The sequence below is a fragment of the Myotis yumanensis genome, unplaced genomic scaffold (assembly GCF_028538775.1).
Source record: "Myotis yumanensis isolate MYYU_CA2020_CCGP unplaced genomic scaffold, mMyoYum1.0.hap1 SCAF_11, whole genome shotgun sequence".
Taxonomy (NCBI): domain Eukaryota; kingdom Metazoa; phylum Chordata; class Mammalia; order Chiroptera; family Vespertilionidae; genus Myotis; species Myotis yumanensis.
In genome coordinates, this window is record NW_027223762.1 from 54,239,299 (window position 1) to 54,255,770 (window position 16,472).

At 40.6% G+C, this 16,472-nt stretch overlaps 1 protein-coding gene across 1 annotated transcript in view; it reads left to right on the plus strand.

The window, feature by feature from the left end:
* The window catches only part of RMND5A (required for meiotic nuclear division 5 homolog A), a 66,656-nt gene extending 50,426 nt beyond the window's left edge, over window positions 1-16,230 (plus strand). The window contains exons 5-9 of the mRNA XM_070429654.1: window positions 4,156-4,322; window positions 5,014-5,179; window positions 7,813-7,915; window positions 10,323-10,477; window positions 11,896-16,230. Of these exons, the coding sequence (XP_070285755.1) occupies window positions 4,156-4,322; window positions 5,014-5,179; window positions 7,813-7,915; window positions 10,323-10,477; window positions 11,896-11,959 (655 nt within the window). The 3' untranslated portion in view covers window positions 11,960-16,230. The remainder of the gene's footprint in view (window positions 1-4,155; window positions 4,323-5,013; window positions 5,180-7,812; window positions 7,916-10,322; window positions 10,478-11,895) is intronic.
* The last annotated feature ends 242 nt before the right edge of the window (window positions 16,231-16,472 follow it).

Here is a 16,472-nt window from a genome sequence, read left to right on the forward strand (position 1 = left end):
CAGTCTGGATGAGGGTCTGAGGGCTGGTTTCAGGCTGGCCAAGCCGGCGACTGAAGCTCCCAACCTCTCCCCTTTTTTTTTTTTTTTTTAATTCTGGGATTTATTTACCTTCTATAATTGAAACTTTGTTGCCGCTCCAGCTCCGAGGCCACGGCCTGCTGAAAGCAGGTATCTGGGGTTTGTTTAGCTTCTATAATTGCAACTTTGTTGCTTAGAGTGGAGTTCAGAGCCCGGCTGCAGCAGGGAGGAAGCTTGGCTTCCTCCATCACTGGAGCAAGCAAGCCTCCTGCTCGCTTCAGCTGCATGGCTGCCGGCTGCCATCTTGGTTGGGTTAATTTGCATATCCTGCTGATTAGCCAATGGGAAGCGTAGCAGAGGTATGGTCAATTACCATGTTTGTCTTTTATAAGTTAGGATTAGGGTACTCCTAAGGCTTTGGAAAAGCCACACTCAAGGGGCCAAAGAGCCACATGTGGCTCCTGAGCCGCAGTTTGCCGACCGCGGTGTTGGGAGAAAGGCTTCCAGTTAGAGGAAACAAGTCTTCTATCTGGACTAGCTTTAATTCACCTGGACACATCGCTGTTGATGGTAATGTGAATTGCTAAATCAGATTATCTGAATATGTTCTCATGTTTTTCTTGGCTTGCACCTCTCTATCTTAATTCTATTCTCAGTGGGCCTATTTCCTCCTTTCTTTCTTTTTTTTTTACTTCAGAGACGAAGGGAGAGGGAGAGAGAGAAACCTGAATGATGAGACAGAATCATTGATTGGCTGCTTCCTGCATGCCCCCCACTGGAGATTGAGCTTACAACCCGGGCATGTGCCCTGACTGGGAATTGCTAGAAGTGAAGTTGAATGTGATTATAAAGGTTTGAAAATGACAACAACTATGCCAAGACCTAGGCCTTACATAAAATTATGGTACAAAGTACATGAAAAAGTTCCGTGAACATAAAAATCAAGGTAAAGTTGCTTCAGCATCTTGTAATTTAAACTGGAGAGCATGGAGAGCCCTAGCTGGTTTGGCTCAGTGGATAGAGCAGGGGTGGGCAAACTTTTTGACTCGAGGGCCACAATGGGTTCTTAAACTGGACTGGAGGGCCGGAACAAAAGCATGGATGGAGTGTTTGTGTGAACTAATATAAATTCAAAGTAAACATCATTACATAAAAGGGTACGGTCTTTTTTTTTTTCAGTTTTATTCATTTCAAACGGGCTGGATCTGGCCCGCGGGCAGTAGTTTGCCCACGGCTGGGATAGAGCGTCGGCCTGTGGACTGAAGGGTCCCAGGTTCGATTCTAGTCAAGGGGATATGCCCGGGTTGCGGGCTCGATCCCCAGTGGGGGGTGTGCAGGCAGCAGCCAATCAATGATTCTGTCTCATCATTGATGTTTTTATCTTTCTCTCCATCTCCCTTCCTCTCTGAAATCAGTAAAAAATATATTAAAAATAAATAAATAAATTGCACAGAGAATGAAAAAGCTTACAGTTTAAATGATGGAACGTTTACTTCTGCTTTGGATTGAAAACTGTTTAAAACTTCCATCAGTTTGGCTAATATTCAGGCCAAAGTGTTGAAGTTAGTTGCCTCGTTGAAAGAAAATAGTAATTGTAAGGAGATTGAAGAACTTTACTGCCAATAAAAGATAGTTTCATCATCTCAGAAGTCATCGTGAATTCACTAAAGTTATCTGGGGAAGCTGCTACTGTGTATCAGAATGTTGCTATGAAATTTGTACCCAGATCTCAAAGATTAGTTAAGGTGGATGTTATGATTGTCAAGGAATGCAACCTCACCAGGAACTTACACACAAAAGATGTAGAGTCACGAAGTGGTCATAAAGATATATGAAATTTCTTATTAGGAGGCAACACAGTGATTTCAAAACCTATGCTTATCTGGCTTGCTAATTGTGGGAGAGGAATTAGGGGGTTAAGAAAATATATATGTGGCTGCCTGGGTACAGTGCTGGGGGTATGAGGCAGAGGTCCTATCAGGCAAGGGTTTTACCTTAATGCTTAAGTGTGCTTACATATTTGGGGGTATCCTTAGGTTAGAAAGTGACATTTTGCCAGGGAGAGAGATGTTCAGAATAGTAATTTAAATCCTTGTCTTGTGATATTAATGTAATATTCAGAGGATAAGAAATTTTGTTTTACTTTTGCATTAACTTAAAAATGTGTTACCTTTTTATGTATAAAAGTAATACATGTTTACAGTAGAAAACTTAGAAGTCATAGGACAGCATGGACTATTTCAAAAATCATTGTCTCCTGAGTACTGTTAGCTGCTGCTCATTGGTGTGTCCGCAAGGTTGGTTGTTTTAGCACCTCGGTGCTGCTCTAAGAGTTGGTGTCCTGTTCTGATGCGTCATAGCCAGTGCTGTGTGGCTGATAAATAATGCGTGAAATCCAACTTTTCTGGAGTCATTCATGTTAACAATTCTGGTAACTAGAAGTTACTTTTTTCTATATATCACACCTTTTATCATGAACATTTGCCTATGGAAACAAAATAGGTTATTGTCTTCTTTTGTGAATTGTCCAGTATGGATTTTGCCTTCTTTCTGTTGGTTTTCCATCATTTATTAAAATGTGTAGTTTTTATTTAACGCTAGAAATGTTTGCACATATACCTCAGATCAGAAACAGAACAAGTAAAAAGCTTACTTTACTACCTCTCTCACTTGTTAATAGGAAACCATACTCATGTATCTGTGAGTGAGAAGGGGTAGGATAAGCTTTAAGCTTTAAGTAAGTGACCTAATTTAAATGCACTCTTGGATCTGAAGTCAGGAATTGCCTGACAGACTAGAGCTGCCAGGAGCACAGTACTTTTGGTACTGATGGTTGGTGTTGGGCATTCGCCAGAGATAGCTGCTGCAAGTACCTTGTTGGGAGCACGATTTATCAGACTTGGTGTTGTAACTTGACTGCATTCATCTTAGTGCCAGGCAAGGATCCAAGGCTTGCTTAAATTTAAGTAAATATTTCTAAGGTCCAGGTAATTAATATTTTTTAAAATACTTAGATGTTGATGTTAGAAAAGCTTCATGATTGGACTCTAAGGTGTGGGTGATCAGCAAATTGATGAGTATGCGTGTGCACCAGCAGCCCTTTTTGGGAAGGGTAGGATCCTGTGAAAGTGCAGCTCTGTGAAGTCTCATCTCTGTCAGCTGATTCGTTATGAATAACTTGAAGCATTTACTCGTACAGTTGGAGAGATACTCAGTTATGTTCATACCCACTTCAGATTCCAGTGGTCCTTAGTGAATTGGGTTAGGTGGGGAATATTTGTCCAACTAAAGGTCAGATTAAAGCAGAATATAATACTAACAGCTTGTACGTCTTATGTTCAAAGAAACAAAGAAGTGCTATTATCACTTGATTGCAAAATTGAATTTAACTGCTGGCTGATATACTTTGCTTTAGTGTTCACCTGAACTGGTAGTTCCAGCTCAGGATTGGTTATTGCAACTGTTTGTACTATAGAGGCCCGATTCACTGTAGTTGGATCATTAAAAAATTTTTTTCTCGTTAGCACTACGTTTGTACAAATTGTTTTGGCACAATATAATATACTATATGATGTTTATGTGGCTCTGTCTGCCTGATTAGACTGAAAGCGCCTTGAGAGTATACTGATGTTTCTGTTTTTAATTCCAAAGTGAGTAGCGAAAAATCTTGCTCCTAACAAAAGTTTAAAGGTAGATGCTTCTCTTTCCGAATCTTGTGATTCATTTATAAACATGCTAGTTTAACAGGAAAAGAGTAGTGGATCTAGGCAATGGGATAGTGAATCTCATGGCTGCCACCTGCTTCAAAGTATGGCCTTGCATGATTACAAATCTATTATGTCACTCTTCAGAGCTGATCATGCCTTACTGTAAAACTATACTAAATATGTAATTGTCACCTAACAACATTTTTTATTTTTTTCAGTGGTTGAAAAGCCTCTTTGTTGTAATTGTTATAGTTGACTTTTTTTTTTTTTTTAAGCAAGTCTCTGGGCCTAGGGATTGATGTTACCAGCAACTTCCACAAGATGGCAGACCAAACACTTTTTTTCCCATGTTACTAGGTTTCAAACAATTTTTAGCACACTTTTCCTAGGCTCTTAATTATTGTTAAAATCTTTTTTGCTTTTTCTTTAGGTGGGCAGTATCAAATCGAGAAATGCTTATAGCCCAAAACAGCTCCTTGGAATTTAAGCTACATAGACTGTATTTTATTAGCTTGTTAATGGGCGGAACTACAAATCAGCGCGAGGCATTGCAATATGCTAAAAATTTTCAGCCATTTGCCCTAAATCATCAAAAAGGTGAGTCTGGAGTCACGTGTTATCAATGTTTGCAACAGGCCTAAAGTCACCACTGGAATTGAAGCTTATCCTAACTAGATCAATACATATTTGCTAATAAATGAAAACAGTTATAGGTGATAATCACTTACAGACAAAGTTGTGACGGGCTCTAGAACAAAAATAAAATATTGAAGATTCATAAATGGAAAGTCATAGACCTTGCATTTTTGGTGATTTCATAGTAAACTGAAAGGAGACATGAGAAAGAGTTGAAGTATGCACTTGCACCCCCCCATGCTACTGTTAGTGCCACAACAAAGTGTTTCAGGGTGCACCAGGTGGCAGCAGTTAACCCCAAGTGCCAGTGTTGGAGAACTGGATAGTCAAATATACGTAATGGCTCCTTTTATAGCATAGTTATCACTCCTCAAGATAATGGTAATTATACTGTGCTAATTATAATAGTAAAATAACTGCAAGTTCAACATTTAGTGCTTTCTTTTTTTTTTTCTCCCTTTCTCTATGCTATTTCTTTAAGGTGAAGGGAGAAACCCAGCTTAAAGACAAGAATTTTAAAAGACATTGTGAATGAAGGATTTTAGGCTGTGTCAGTTGGGGTGATTCTTGCCTTTCTCAGCCTATTACCTGCAAGCCAGCTCTATTTCAGATGTAATCATTCACCTCTAAATAGCTGCTGCTTTTTGTTTAGACATTCAGGTTTTGATGGGCAGCCTCGTGTACCTGAGACAAGGGATTGAGAACTCACCATACGTCCACCTGCTTGATGCAAATCAGTGGGCTGACATCTGTGACATCTTTACACGGGATGCCTGTGCCCTCCTGGGGCTCTCCGTGGAGTCCCCTCTCAGTGTCAGGTACGGAAATTGCTCCTATTACTAAAAGGTGCATCACGTTGTTTAGTTGTTCTTAATTAGTTGCCTAGTTCTTGATGTTTAAAGCCGAGAGATTGTCTGTCTTTCTGAAAAAGAGTGCAGTTGGTATTTCAAGAGATTGTCACAATTGACAGTGACAGTTTTAGGGCAGCAATTCCCGGTGTAATCGTGAACCTCTGGGGGTCTGAGAGCCCTTTGCACTGGGCTGACATTTTTGCTGATGGTGCAGGAACATGGTGAGTGAAATTGTTGGAGCCTGAGCACAGGTCAGAGCAGTGGCCTCAGAATGCACTGTATTCCTCACTCCACACATTTGCAGTTGAAACGCTACTTTTACGTAAGAATGTTCTCGATAAAACGTTAAAAATGATTATTTTTATTAAATCTGGACCTTTGAGTACACATCTTTAATATTCTGGGTGACAGAATAAGAGGTTCACATAAAGCACTCAGCTTCATGCCAGATGTGGCGACTCCCCAGAAAAAGCACCTGTGTGTGGTTTGTTTTTCATGGGACAGTTTTTGCTTGAAAGACTCACTAGACAGCCAACTACAGAGTGAGCAAAGGAGCGTGAAGCATCAAGGAGAGCAGCTGAAAGCACCTTTGCCATAATGATAAAATTCACGATTTTGAGCTAAAATATAAATTTTTGAAAACTTCTGTTATACTGAGCTTGACAGCTTTCTGGTACTTAAGGATGTTTCTGATGAGATTTGTGGTGATATTAATGAATTTGATTTTTTTATATTATATAATTAGATGAATTAATACTTTGAAGATCTTAATTCAGTATGATCTTACAAAGTCATGCATTGAGTAAACGAATCACTCTGAGTACAAGACATACCATTGGATTTGAACGTCGCTCAGTGTAAAAAATTCAGTGATAAGGATTCAGATTCCACGGTACAGCTGACCATTAAGAAACTACTGCTTGTTGAGTTTTGTGTGGCATTAAAGAAGAATATCCACACTGATCTGAAAAGCCAATTAAATTACTACATGTCTGTTGAGGCTGGATCATTTATTTCAACCAGAAGAACCCTTTGCCACAGATTGAGTGCAGAGGAAGAGTTAAGAATTCAGTTGCCTTCTGTTAAACCAGTCGATAAAGAGATTTATAAAAGTGTAAAGCAATGCCACTCTTCTCACAGACGGACTTTTAGCTTGGAAATAGGGGGTTTGGGGTAAAGATGTTATTTATAGCATAATAAGTTTATTACTTTTAAATGAATTAATATTTTAAAATTTTCTTGATTTTAATTTCTGATGTTTAATCTAAGTGATGATAGATATAATCCACAAAAAAAGAAATGCTCTTTCGTATCCTTTATATTTAAGCATGTAAAGAGGACCTGAAACCAAAAAGCTTAAGAACCTATTTTAAGAAAATAACTTTTTTAGCTTTTCTTTTCATTTAATTCCTCAAGTGATATTTATTGATTTCAGAGAGGAAGGGAGAGGGAGAGAGAGATAGGAACATGAATGATGAGAGAGAATCATTGATCAGCTGTCTCCTACATGACTCATACTGGAGATTGAGCCTGACACCTGGGCATGTGCCCTGACTGGGAATTGAACCATGACTTCCTGGTTCATAGGTTGGCGCTCAACCAGTGAGCCACACCAGCTGGCCTCCTCAAGTGTTTTTGATCCTGTTATGTGCCAGGTAATGTGTGGGACACAGAGATAAATAAGGTACAATCTGCGCTCCATAGGGTGTACCTTCTGCAATTAACTCTAATGCATGGCCATGCTACAGGTCAGGTTGTCTGGGGAACAGCCTCTGCAATGGGTAGAGATTGACATGAAGAAGTTTAATGGGATCAGCCCCTGTGGGGGGATGAAAGCAGCATGATTAGGCGGAGGAAAAGTTGGGATGGATGTGATGCAGGCTAACCAAAGGTCTCAGCCATCCTTGGAGAGCTCTGGAGCTCTGGGGGGCCTGTGGAGTTGGCCCACATTGGGACAGCAGGGCTGGGCATTTGTATCCATGCGGAGCATTCATTAAATATGACCCTAGTCGGGTGGCTTTCGTCAGCTTAGGGCAGTCCTGAAAAGGCCAGCTGAGAACTGACTGCCAACACTTGTGCCCTAAACTGGGGTGATCTGGGTCTAGGACAGCCGTGGGCAAACTACGGCCCGAGGGCCGGATCTGGCCCGTTTGAAATGAGTAAAACTAAAAAAAAAAAAGACCGTACCCTTTTATGTAATGATGTTCACTTTGAATTTATATTAGTTCACACAAACACTCCATCCATGCTTTTGTTCCGGCCCTCTGGTCCAGCTTAAGAACCCATTGTGGCCCTTGAGTCAAAAAGTTTGCCCAACCCTGGTCTAGGAGGAACAGTGTAAGAAAATGTCTTAGAATGTCATTAATGTTTGGAGTGTCATTAATGACGGATAGGAAGGGCCCATTAAATCGGGTGGTTCTCTACAATTTAAAACCTATTTATGTGTGTACGTGCGCACACACACTAATTTAGCAGAGCAGAGGGCTCTGTGCCCTGCCAAACGCCAGCGTCCTCTGCACAGAGTCTGGAGGAATTGACATTTCTGGGACCAAGCTGTTTGGCACTGGCCTGGCATTGACATTTCCTCTTCTGTCTCCCAGTTTCTCAGCAGGTTGTGTGGCGCTGCCAGCTTTAATTAACATTAAAGCTGTGATTGAGCAGAGGCAGTGCACTGGAGTTTGGAACCAGAAAGATGAATTACCCGTGAGTTCCATTTTCTCTTGATTGTTTACTTTTCCTGTCATTAGAAGAATGTGAATGTTTAGGGTTTAGAATGCCAGTCTTGCCTTTTAACTGGGGAACATTATTGTAGCCATTTGACAGGGATGCTTTTATGTATATGGTGACATGATTAAATAATAGAAATGGGAGCAAGTACGTTTTGGAGGCACTGGAGGAGTTTTCTTAAAAGTTTGACTTTGGCAGTGAAAGCTAATGAAGGCCCTGGCCGGTGTGGCTCAGTTGGTTGGGCGTTGTCCCATGCACTTAAAGGTTGCTCCTTCAGTTCCCGGTCAGGGCACATACCCGGGTTTCGAGCTCGATCTCCGGTGGGGGGTCGTGCAGGAGGCAGTGGGTTGATGTTATGCTCTCATATCAATGTTTTCTCTCTTCTCCCTCCCCCTCTCTAAAATCAATACACGATTCTTTAGAAAAGAAAGCTAATGAAGGAGACGTCAGAAGTGGGGAGGGTGGGATATACTGTAGCATGCAGAGTGCTCTGCACATGGCAAACCAGTGGTGCTACAGTTTTCTTTTAAATATAAGAGCAGTGAGTCATTTTGACTGGATTTAGTTTTATCTTAAGCATTGATATTTATGAAATCATGGGTTTGCGCTGGTTATATTTGTCTAATATCATTCAAAATGAGTACATAGCTATTAGATTAAAGGTCGTCTTTGTGACCTCTGCAGTCCTCAGTGGCCCTCCAGTGCCCTGTGTCCTCTGCTGCCTGGAGCAGGCCGTGGTTTTAAGCCTCAGTTTTAGTCCCTTGCCAGCTTTCCACCTTGCCCAAGTAGTTTCTCCATTTCTGAAATGGGGACCGTCCTTCTCTTTTGGGACTATTAAAGGCTAGAGACAACATAGATATACTTAGAATAACATGGGACACGTAGTAGGTACTCACGTTTTGCCTACAGGGAGTGACAGAGGTCACTGTAGTGGTATTTCCACCGGCCTCTGACAGATACTACAACTTTGGAATTATCCCTGCATGGTTCTGTCACAGACCCTGAAGGGCAAAAACGTGCTTTTGGCTTTGGTCTCTTTTCTGCCACCTGTGCACAGGTTTATCTGCAGTTACCCTGCTCTTCCAGCTGGTAACTGTTGGTTGGTTGCCCAGCTTCTCCTCGGAGATCTGGTTTGATTTGAAGCTCAGGTGCATCCCCAGCCCTGCGTGTGATCAGGGCACCAGCAGCACCCCTGTTTGACTGCTGCACGTTGGAGCAAGTGGAGAGAACTGAGCCTGCGCTTGCTTTGCTGAGGCAAGTGCCTGCAGGATGCTGGGAGTTTCCCAGTTACCTGTAAGCACCTCTGATGCTTGTGCGTTAGGAAAGAGCCTGCCAAAGTCTGAATTCACCTAAAGCCTGTGTGTCAGGGTAATACAGCACTTGGAAGTGATGGTCTGGCCATTTTTTCTCAGGATTCTTCTGTTACACTTGATCAACTTTCTTGAAAGAGTCCGGGTAATAGACTTTTATATTGATAGCCATTGTCGATAATAGACTTTTATATTGATAGCCATTGTTGATTTAGAAGGAAGAAAACAGAATAACCATTTGTGGAGCCCCTGCCAAATATCAACCCCTGTTAGGTAACTTCCTAGCTTTTGTTTGTTTGGTTCACTGCAGAGGGCAATACTGGGGCTGTGATTGTGAAAAGTCCTGCTGAACTTTAGCTGCAAGCCCTTGTTGCAGGTGGTTTCTCTGGGCCATTCTACACAAAACAGGGGAGACTTGGATCTGAAGCTCACACGGAAGCAAACCATGTTTAGTTTGCTTTTAAAGGAATGAATACACTGAATTTTATCGTCTAGTTAAGTGTGCTGCAAAACAGTCAGGATTTCTGATGGGTTTTACTGTTAGGTGCATCTAATGAATTTCCAAGAGTGTTTAACTTCTAGAACATTGATTTGCCTTTAACTCTTAACTCTCAGACATCAGAATTTAGCTTAAAAGTAGTGTTATATATAATTTAAGATGGAAGCATTTTTTTTATTTTTTATTTATTTATTTTTTTATTTTTGCTAAAAGTATTACAAAGGGTATTACATAAGTGCCCTTTTTATCCCCCCCCCCCCTTGACAAACCTCTGCCCTCCCTTACCCCCCTAGATGGAAGCATTTTCTCAATCCGTTGAGATTTTGCTTCCCTGCCGTTGTCATCAGTTTGGCTCAAATAAACTCATAAAAATTCTGTGAAAAAAAGGTAATTTTGAAGGTTAATATAGAATTATGAATAATGCTAGAATCCCTAAGACTGTCCCTCTCGAGTTAGAAGAGTGTTGTGAGAGGTAGGATCAGAGGAGTAGGTGTTAGCAGTGTTCTTGGCTGCACAGTGCATACTCATGTGAAGATGTTTGAGCTGTAACGAGCCTTTCACTTTTCTTTAACAGATTGAAGTGGACCTCGGTAAAAAGTGCTGGTATCACTCCATATTCGCCTGTCCCATTCTTCGTCAGCAAACAACAGATAGCAACCCACCCATGAAATTGGTCTGTGGTCATATCATATCAAGAGATGCCCTGAATAAAATGTTTAATGGTAGCAAGTAAGTATCTGACTTTTTAAACGTTAGTGAAATTTTTTTCTTTTGTAACTTAGTGGGAAGTGAAGTAATATGGGTAAATAAATGTTGCTAGACTTTAAAAGTAAATAGATTTTATAAGTACTCATTTGGCGTAGTGGGTGGCATCTGATTTTTTTGTCAGTCTTTTTAATTTGTTGATGAATTTGGTGACCAGATTTATAAGCATGGTCTTTAGCGCCTTTTGGGTAGGTGATACAATGTCAACTCCTCGTCCCCTTTTACACAAATGGTAGCATGTAGCATACATACTATATACTGTTCTGTCAGTGCTGTGTCCTGGAGATCTTATACTAGTATATGCTACCGAAAGCGTCCTCATTCTCTCTTTAAAACTGCAGATTAATCTACCATGTGGAAATAATGATCATGAAACCAATTCCTTATTGATGAGCATTTAACTTTGCTTACTGTAAAGTGAATTACCTTATCTATACACTGTATACAAATTCATAGAATTGAAATTGCTGACTCAAAGGGTATATATACTGCCGAAACCGGTTTAGCTCAGTGGATAGAGCGTCGGCCTGCGGACTGAAAGGTCCCAGGTTCGATTCCGGTCAAGGGCATGTACCTGGGTTGCGGGCACATCCCCAGTAGGAGATGTGCAGGAGGCAGCTGGTCGATGTTTCTCTCTCATCGATGTTTCTAACTCTCTATCTCTCTCCCTTCCTCTCTGTAAAAAATCAATAAAATATATTTAAAAACAAAACAAAACAAAAAAAAAAACAAAGGGTATATATACTTATGCTTTTTATACATTATGAGTCCAACTTTTTATTAAAAACATTTCAAAAGCTTCTTTCAGACCCATTGTGGTGAAGTCTTTCTTTAAGAGGAGGCTCTGGCATGCAACACAGGCATTTGTGCCTTTCCCAGACCATGCAGCCATGCTGGCTGTGTGCCCCACTGCAGGGCATGTCAGCTGCTCTTGGTAGCTACATACTTTGTAGGCTCAGCAGCTGGCATCAGATTTACTGCACTTGAGTGGGTTGTGTGACCAATAGATTTGAAACTCATTTCGAGACAGACAGGTGCAACCTAAATCTTGGAGAAGAAAAATTGGATTTACTTCTGAAAATTCCCAAAGCAGTATGCAGAACAGTTGTCTTTTCTTTGTGTTCAAAACAGTTTTTACTGATTTCCACTGAAGAAGAGCCTTTCAGTTTAGGGTCTGGCTTAGGTGGAGTTTATTTGTGACCCTCCAAAGCTTGGCTGTTACATTAAGAGAAAGCACAGCTCATCCTCAAAATACAGACACGTTTGTGTGTTTGTCAGTCTCTGTGTATGTAATTGTTAGAAAGACGTTATAACTATGTGAAGTTGAATGCCCAGTACTGATCCTGTTCCCTCATTCAGTGTTTTTCCCCCCTTCTCTTTAGATTAAAGTGTCCATATTGTCCAATGGAACAAAGTCCAGGAGATGCCAAACAGATATTTTTCTGAAGAAATAATTTTAATTTGCAGTTTGTAAGTGAAACTGAATTGTGGGTGCATTTCAGAAGAGAATGTTCCATTTAATGCAGCTACCCAAGGACTCCCGTGTTTATATAAGCTAATGCTCCAAAAACTTTGCCAACATTTTAGTGCACACACACCGAGGGAGTGTTCCAGACGAATATTATCATAGGGCTTTATTATATTCTTGGTCTTTATTTCCGATCAAGTAACTACACCAGCAGTTGTCATTCAATGCAGGTTTTTGTACTTAATTATATGGTGATTTTTTTACTTTTTAAGAGCAGAAACAGAAATTGACCTCCCCACCATGTGATTAGTATTTTTCCTGCTTTTACTTTTGTCATTTTCTTGATAATTGTAAGCTTTGGGAATGTTTGTGAAGAAGTTTTATTTCCTGTTATGTGTACATAAGTAAATGAAAATTCTTCAGAAAAAGTTTGGAAAACTGAATTGTGGCTATAAAACTAATTTGCTTTTTTTTTTTTTTTGCCTAAGGAAGAAAGCTGTGATAGATTTCAAGTTTGCTTTTTGATCTTTTTCTCTGCTCCTGTTCTCACTAAAAAGTCAGCAGACCTGCATTTGAGTTCTGCTGGTAGCCTGGCTGCCTGTTTTTAAAATCCCATCATGAATTTAGCAGGTTGATGTGAGAAGTCTTCCGCTAGAAAAGAGTGGAAGGAGCACTATTGTTTCTATGCTTTTATTGCCAAGAGGTGCTTGTTTTAAAAGTGTGTTCAATAAAATGAAATTCTGAAGTTAGAAGTGTTAAGTTGATATTTGCTCCCTTGGTCTTAGTAGCCCTGTGCTCTGAAATTTGCCTTCAGGACTTGGCTGTCCATTGCATTTGTATACCATGCAGACACAGTATTGTGTGTGTGTAGATGTGCACCAGCATCAAACATTGTGCATCTGGAAGGGGAGAAGCATGTTCCAGTCCTAAAATGCAGCCACCAGAGTCATTACTTTCAATCCTTAAAGTTAGAATCTAGCGAATTTTCTGTAGTGCAGAATATGTTTATTGCTGTTTTTGTATTTGAATAGTATACTGTTCAATGCCTCTCCTGCAGCGTGTATCATCTCATTGACTGTGAACCTGTATATTATTCTAATGGATACACAATGACCTTTTCTCTTGTCTGGTATCTTCATTTAATGCACTTTCCAGAAATAGCCATGTGTAAGAGTCTTTCTCTGTATGATGAACTACATGGAAAAGACTTCCGAGGACATAATTCTGACAAACCTGTTATGTTACACTTCATTATAAGAAGAATGGTATATGGATATCACCAAATATTTTGCAACTGTATTTCATCTGACATGGAACTGAACATCAGTATAGGAAAACTTTCATGAGAAAACGAAAAAAGAAGAAAACAAGCAAAGAGAACCATGACACTTCACTTTTTAAACTACAGATTGACTTAGGTTGGGGGGTAGGGGGAATGGATTTGGTGCTAAGTTAATTGGAAGGTGGCAGCACTTGCAGTAATACACCAGCCTGGCTGGTTTGTCCTGAAGTGTGTACCTTGGAGAGTTGGTTTTGTTTATAAAGTCGGGGGTATTACAGAGAGCCCTGCCTGACTGGCGTGTGTGGCCAGGCGGAGGTGGAGGGCTACTGTGAGCTGTGTAGGTGAGCCAGGAATCGTGCTTAGCCTGCTCAGAGTGCTTGCTTTGTTCGACCCGAAACTTATCCCCACAGCAACTCTTGCGCGGTGTTTCTGCTTTCCTGTTACAACCCTCTCTAAAGTTCCCTTCTCTCCACTAGCGCAGTGAAGGAGGAAAGTGGGGAGAAGCTCCTTGGACTCCAAAAGAAGGTAGAAAATTCAAGGCAGTACTCTGGTTGAGGACGTAAAACTGGTTTATTTTTTCTTTTGACTTAAAACCCAGAGTGTCTTTTTTTTTTAGCTTTTCTAGGCCAGATTTAGCTTTATTCTCACCTACCATCTCAGACACCTACATGGCATTTAGGCTTCACACAAGATTTGAACAGCACAGACACATTGCTTTAGAGGCTGGTGGTAAATATTTTTGGCAGCCAGGGACTCAGTTGTCTCAGGCCACTTTCGGGGACAAAAGCCAGAGCTCTGCTTTGTCCCTCTCCCAGTATTGGGAATCCTGTTGACAGTTTCCGTGCAAGGTCCTTGTAGTCCTACTGGACAGGGTTAGGGCCAAAAATTTGAAACTCTTGATCTGATTATTTAACATGAAAATTATGTTTTGTGATCCTTAACTAAATGCATGGACTTAAAATTTACTGGTGATTAAATGTGAAGGAGAGGTGGCCTTGAAGAGGCCAGATCGTAACCAAAGATACTGAAATACAGTACGCGGTCCTTGCTACTCCAGTAACACCTTCACCAGAGCTGGCAGCACCATGTCACCGGGGCTGCGGAGGTCAGCGGTGCTGGAGGACGCCCTTCGCCACACTCTGCCTTCCACTTGCAAAAGGTCACGCTAAAACCAAGGTTTCTTACAGTCAGACTCTTTAAAATAATGTACATTGAAAACCAATTCAGAGTGGTTGTTTAAATTCCTGTAGGAGCCATTTCCATGTATCAGTCATGGACTATACTAAACCAATAAAACCTTACTAGGTCCTTAGAGTCTGCTTCAGCCAGGGCATCTGTGCTTCCCAGTCTGAAGCACAGTGGCTGAAGTTGTCTTTCAGTCTTCTTTCTCGGTGGTGTGATCATCACAGATGCCATTTCTGTTGTTTTAATGGTGATAATGTGAGACTTCTAATACATAAATGAACGGGTATTGGTGCCTCTTGATTTTAAAATTTTGAGAAAAGAGCCACCTCACATTCATAGGATGTGTGAGTATTTTATGAGTGCATGAGCATTTAATTGAAAATAAGAAAATTATGAAGTCAACCTTTTGTTTTGATTTTTCTGAAGCAGCTTTGTACACAGAGACACTAAGACCCACACCAGGTTTGTGGGGAACGAGGATCCTTTTTTGTCTCCAGGGAGTCCCACAGGTTATGCCGTTGGCGTTCAGTATTCTTTATGCTGTGAGTTATTTCCACCTCAGTGACTTCCGCTTTGGGATGGGAGAGACTACAGAAACCAAGAACTCTTGGTTACCTGCACACGGCAAGCTGCTGGTAGGCATTAGCCCTCTGGTTTTCCAGCTCAACCTCTGACCGAGAGGACTGCCAGCCAAGCTGGTCAGCTTTCTTAGTCAGAAGACTCAGGTTATTTTCAGGGAAGACGTGGAGGCATGATTTGGTTAAATTCATCACTAGGATGTGTAAGGTAAAGACACAAACCAAATATCTCTCATTACTTAACTACATACATTCTCTTTGGTAACACTAGAATACTGCGGTCGTGAGGGAGTGTTAGCAAGGATACTCACCTCGGTACTTCATAAGCCTGGCCAGCTGCGGGGGGTTTTATGTGGTACAATAGTGTTTGCCATAAGCAGGTACAAACTTCATGGACTGTTTATTGAACTATAATTGAGTAGATACCAAAAATAGAATGACAAATGTATTTTAATAGCAGATGAGGCAACTAGTTGTAGGCGAGTTTTCCACTGTTGATTTTACTTCTACACACAGGGAGAGAAAACGAAGTTCTGTTTTCAGGACATTTCCCTCTACACAGTTTTAACCGCAGTGAGCGTATGCTTCATTTACTTCCAAAGAGGCAAAAGCAGCTGGAATTGACTCAATAGCACACGCTTTGTTTCATGATATGGGTGAGGACCTATTCTTATTTTAGCAGTCACGTAACATTCTCCAACGAGGCAGATGTGGGGTTCACTAGGATTTAGTGCCTGATCTTTTCTTTTGGGAAGGGGTGGGAGTGAATGTATTGGGGATGGGAGGGAAGCAGGAGAAAAAAAATGGGAGTGTGAGTGAGTGTGCATGTCTCTGAAATTCACCATGACCCCCACCTGTGTCTAGCAAGGAGCAGGTATTTAATGTATTTTGCTCATGACTGCAGTGTGCATGTTCCCCCCTCTGTGTTCTCTAACTTACACTAAAAGGACTCATCAAATCATCTTGTTCAGATGGCTCAGGATTGTATTTCTTTTGCTTACCCTGTGCTCTTGGGTTCTATAGTATTTCTATAATTATGTAACAAGAATAGTGTTGCACTGTAATCTATTATATAGAGCTATATGTATGGAAAATTTTGATCAGTTTTTTAAGCAATGTATCCTGTTTGCAAAGGCACAATAAAGTTGCATATTATAGACAATAGGCAATAAAGCTAAAAATAAACCTTATTTAACACAAACCATATTCATATTCTCGGTTCATTTGATTTTGGAAAAAGTCTAGCATTAGCATATCTAGTAGTTTCAGGGATTTCATTTTAAAAAGTTCTGATATATTTAATTTATAAATTTCAGACTGATAGAGTTTTGGGAACTGTAAGAAATACTTTGTCAATGTGTGTATTTCTATATCAAACACATGGCTTCTCCTGTGTGTATTTTTAAAAATTAAAGAAATAGACACTTAAAAAAATCTTACGGAACC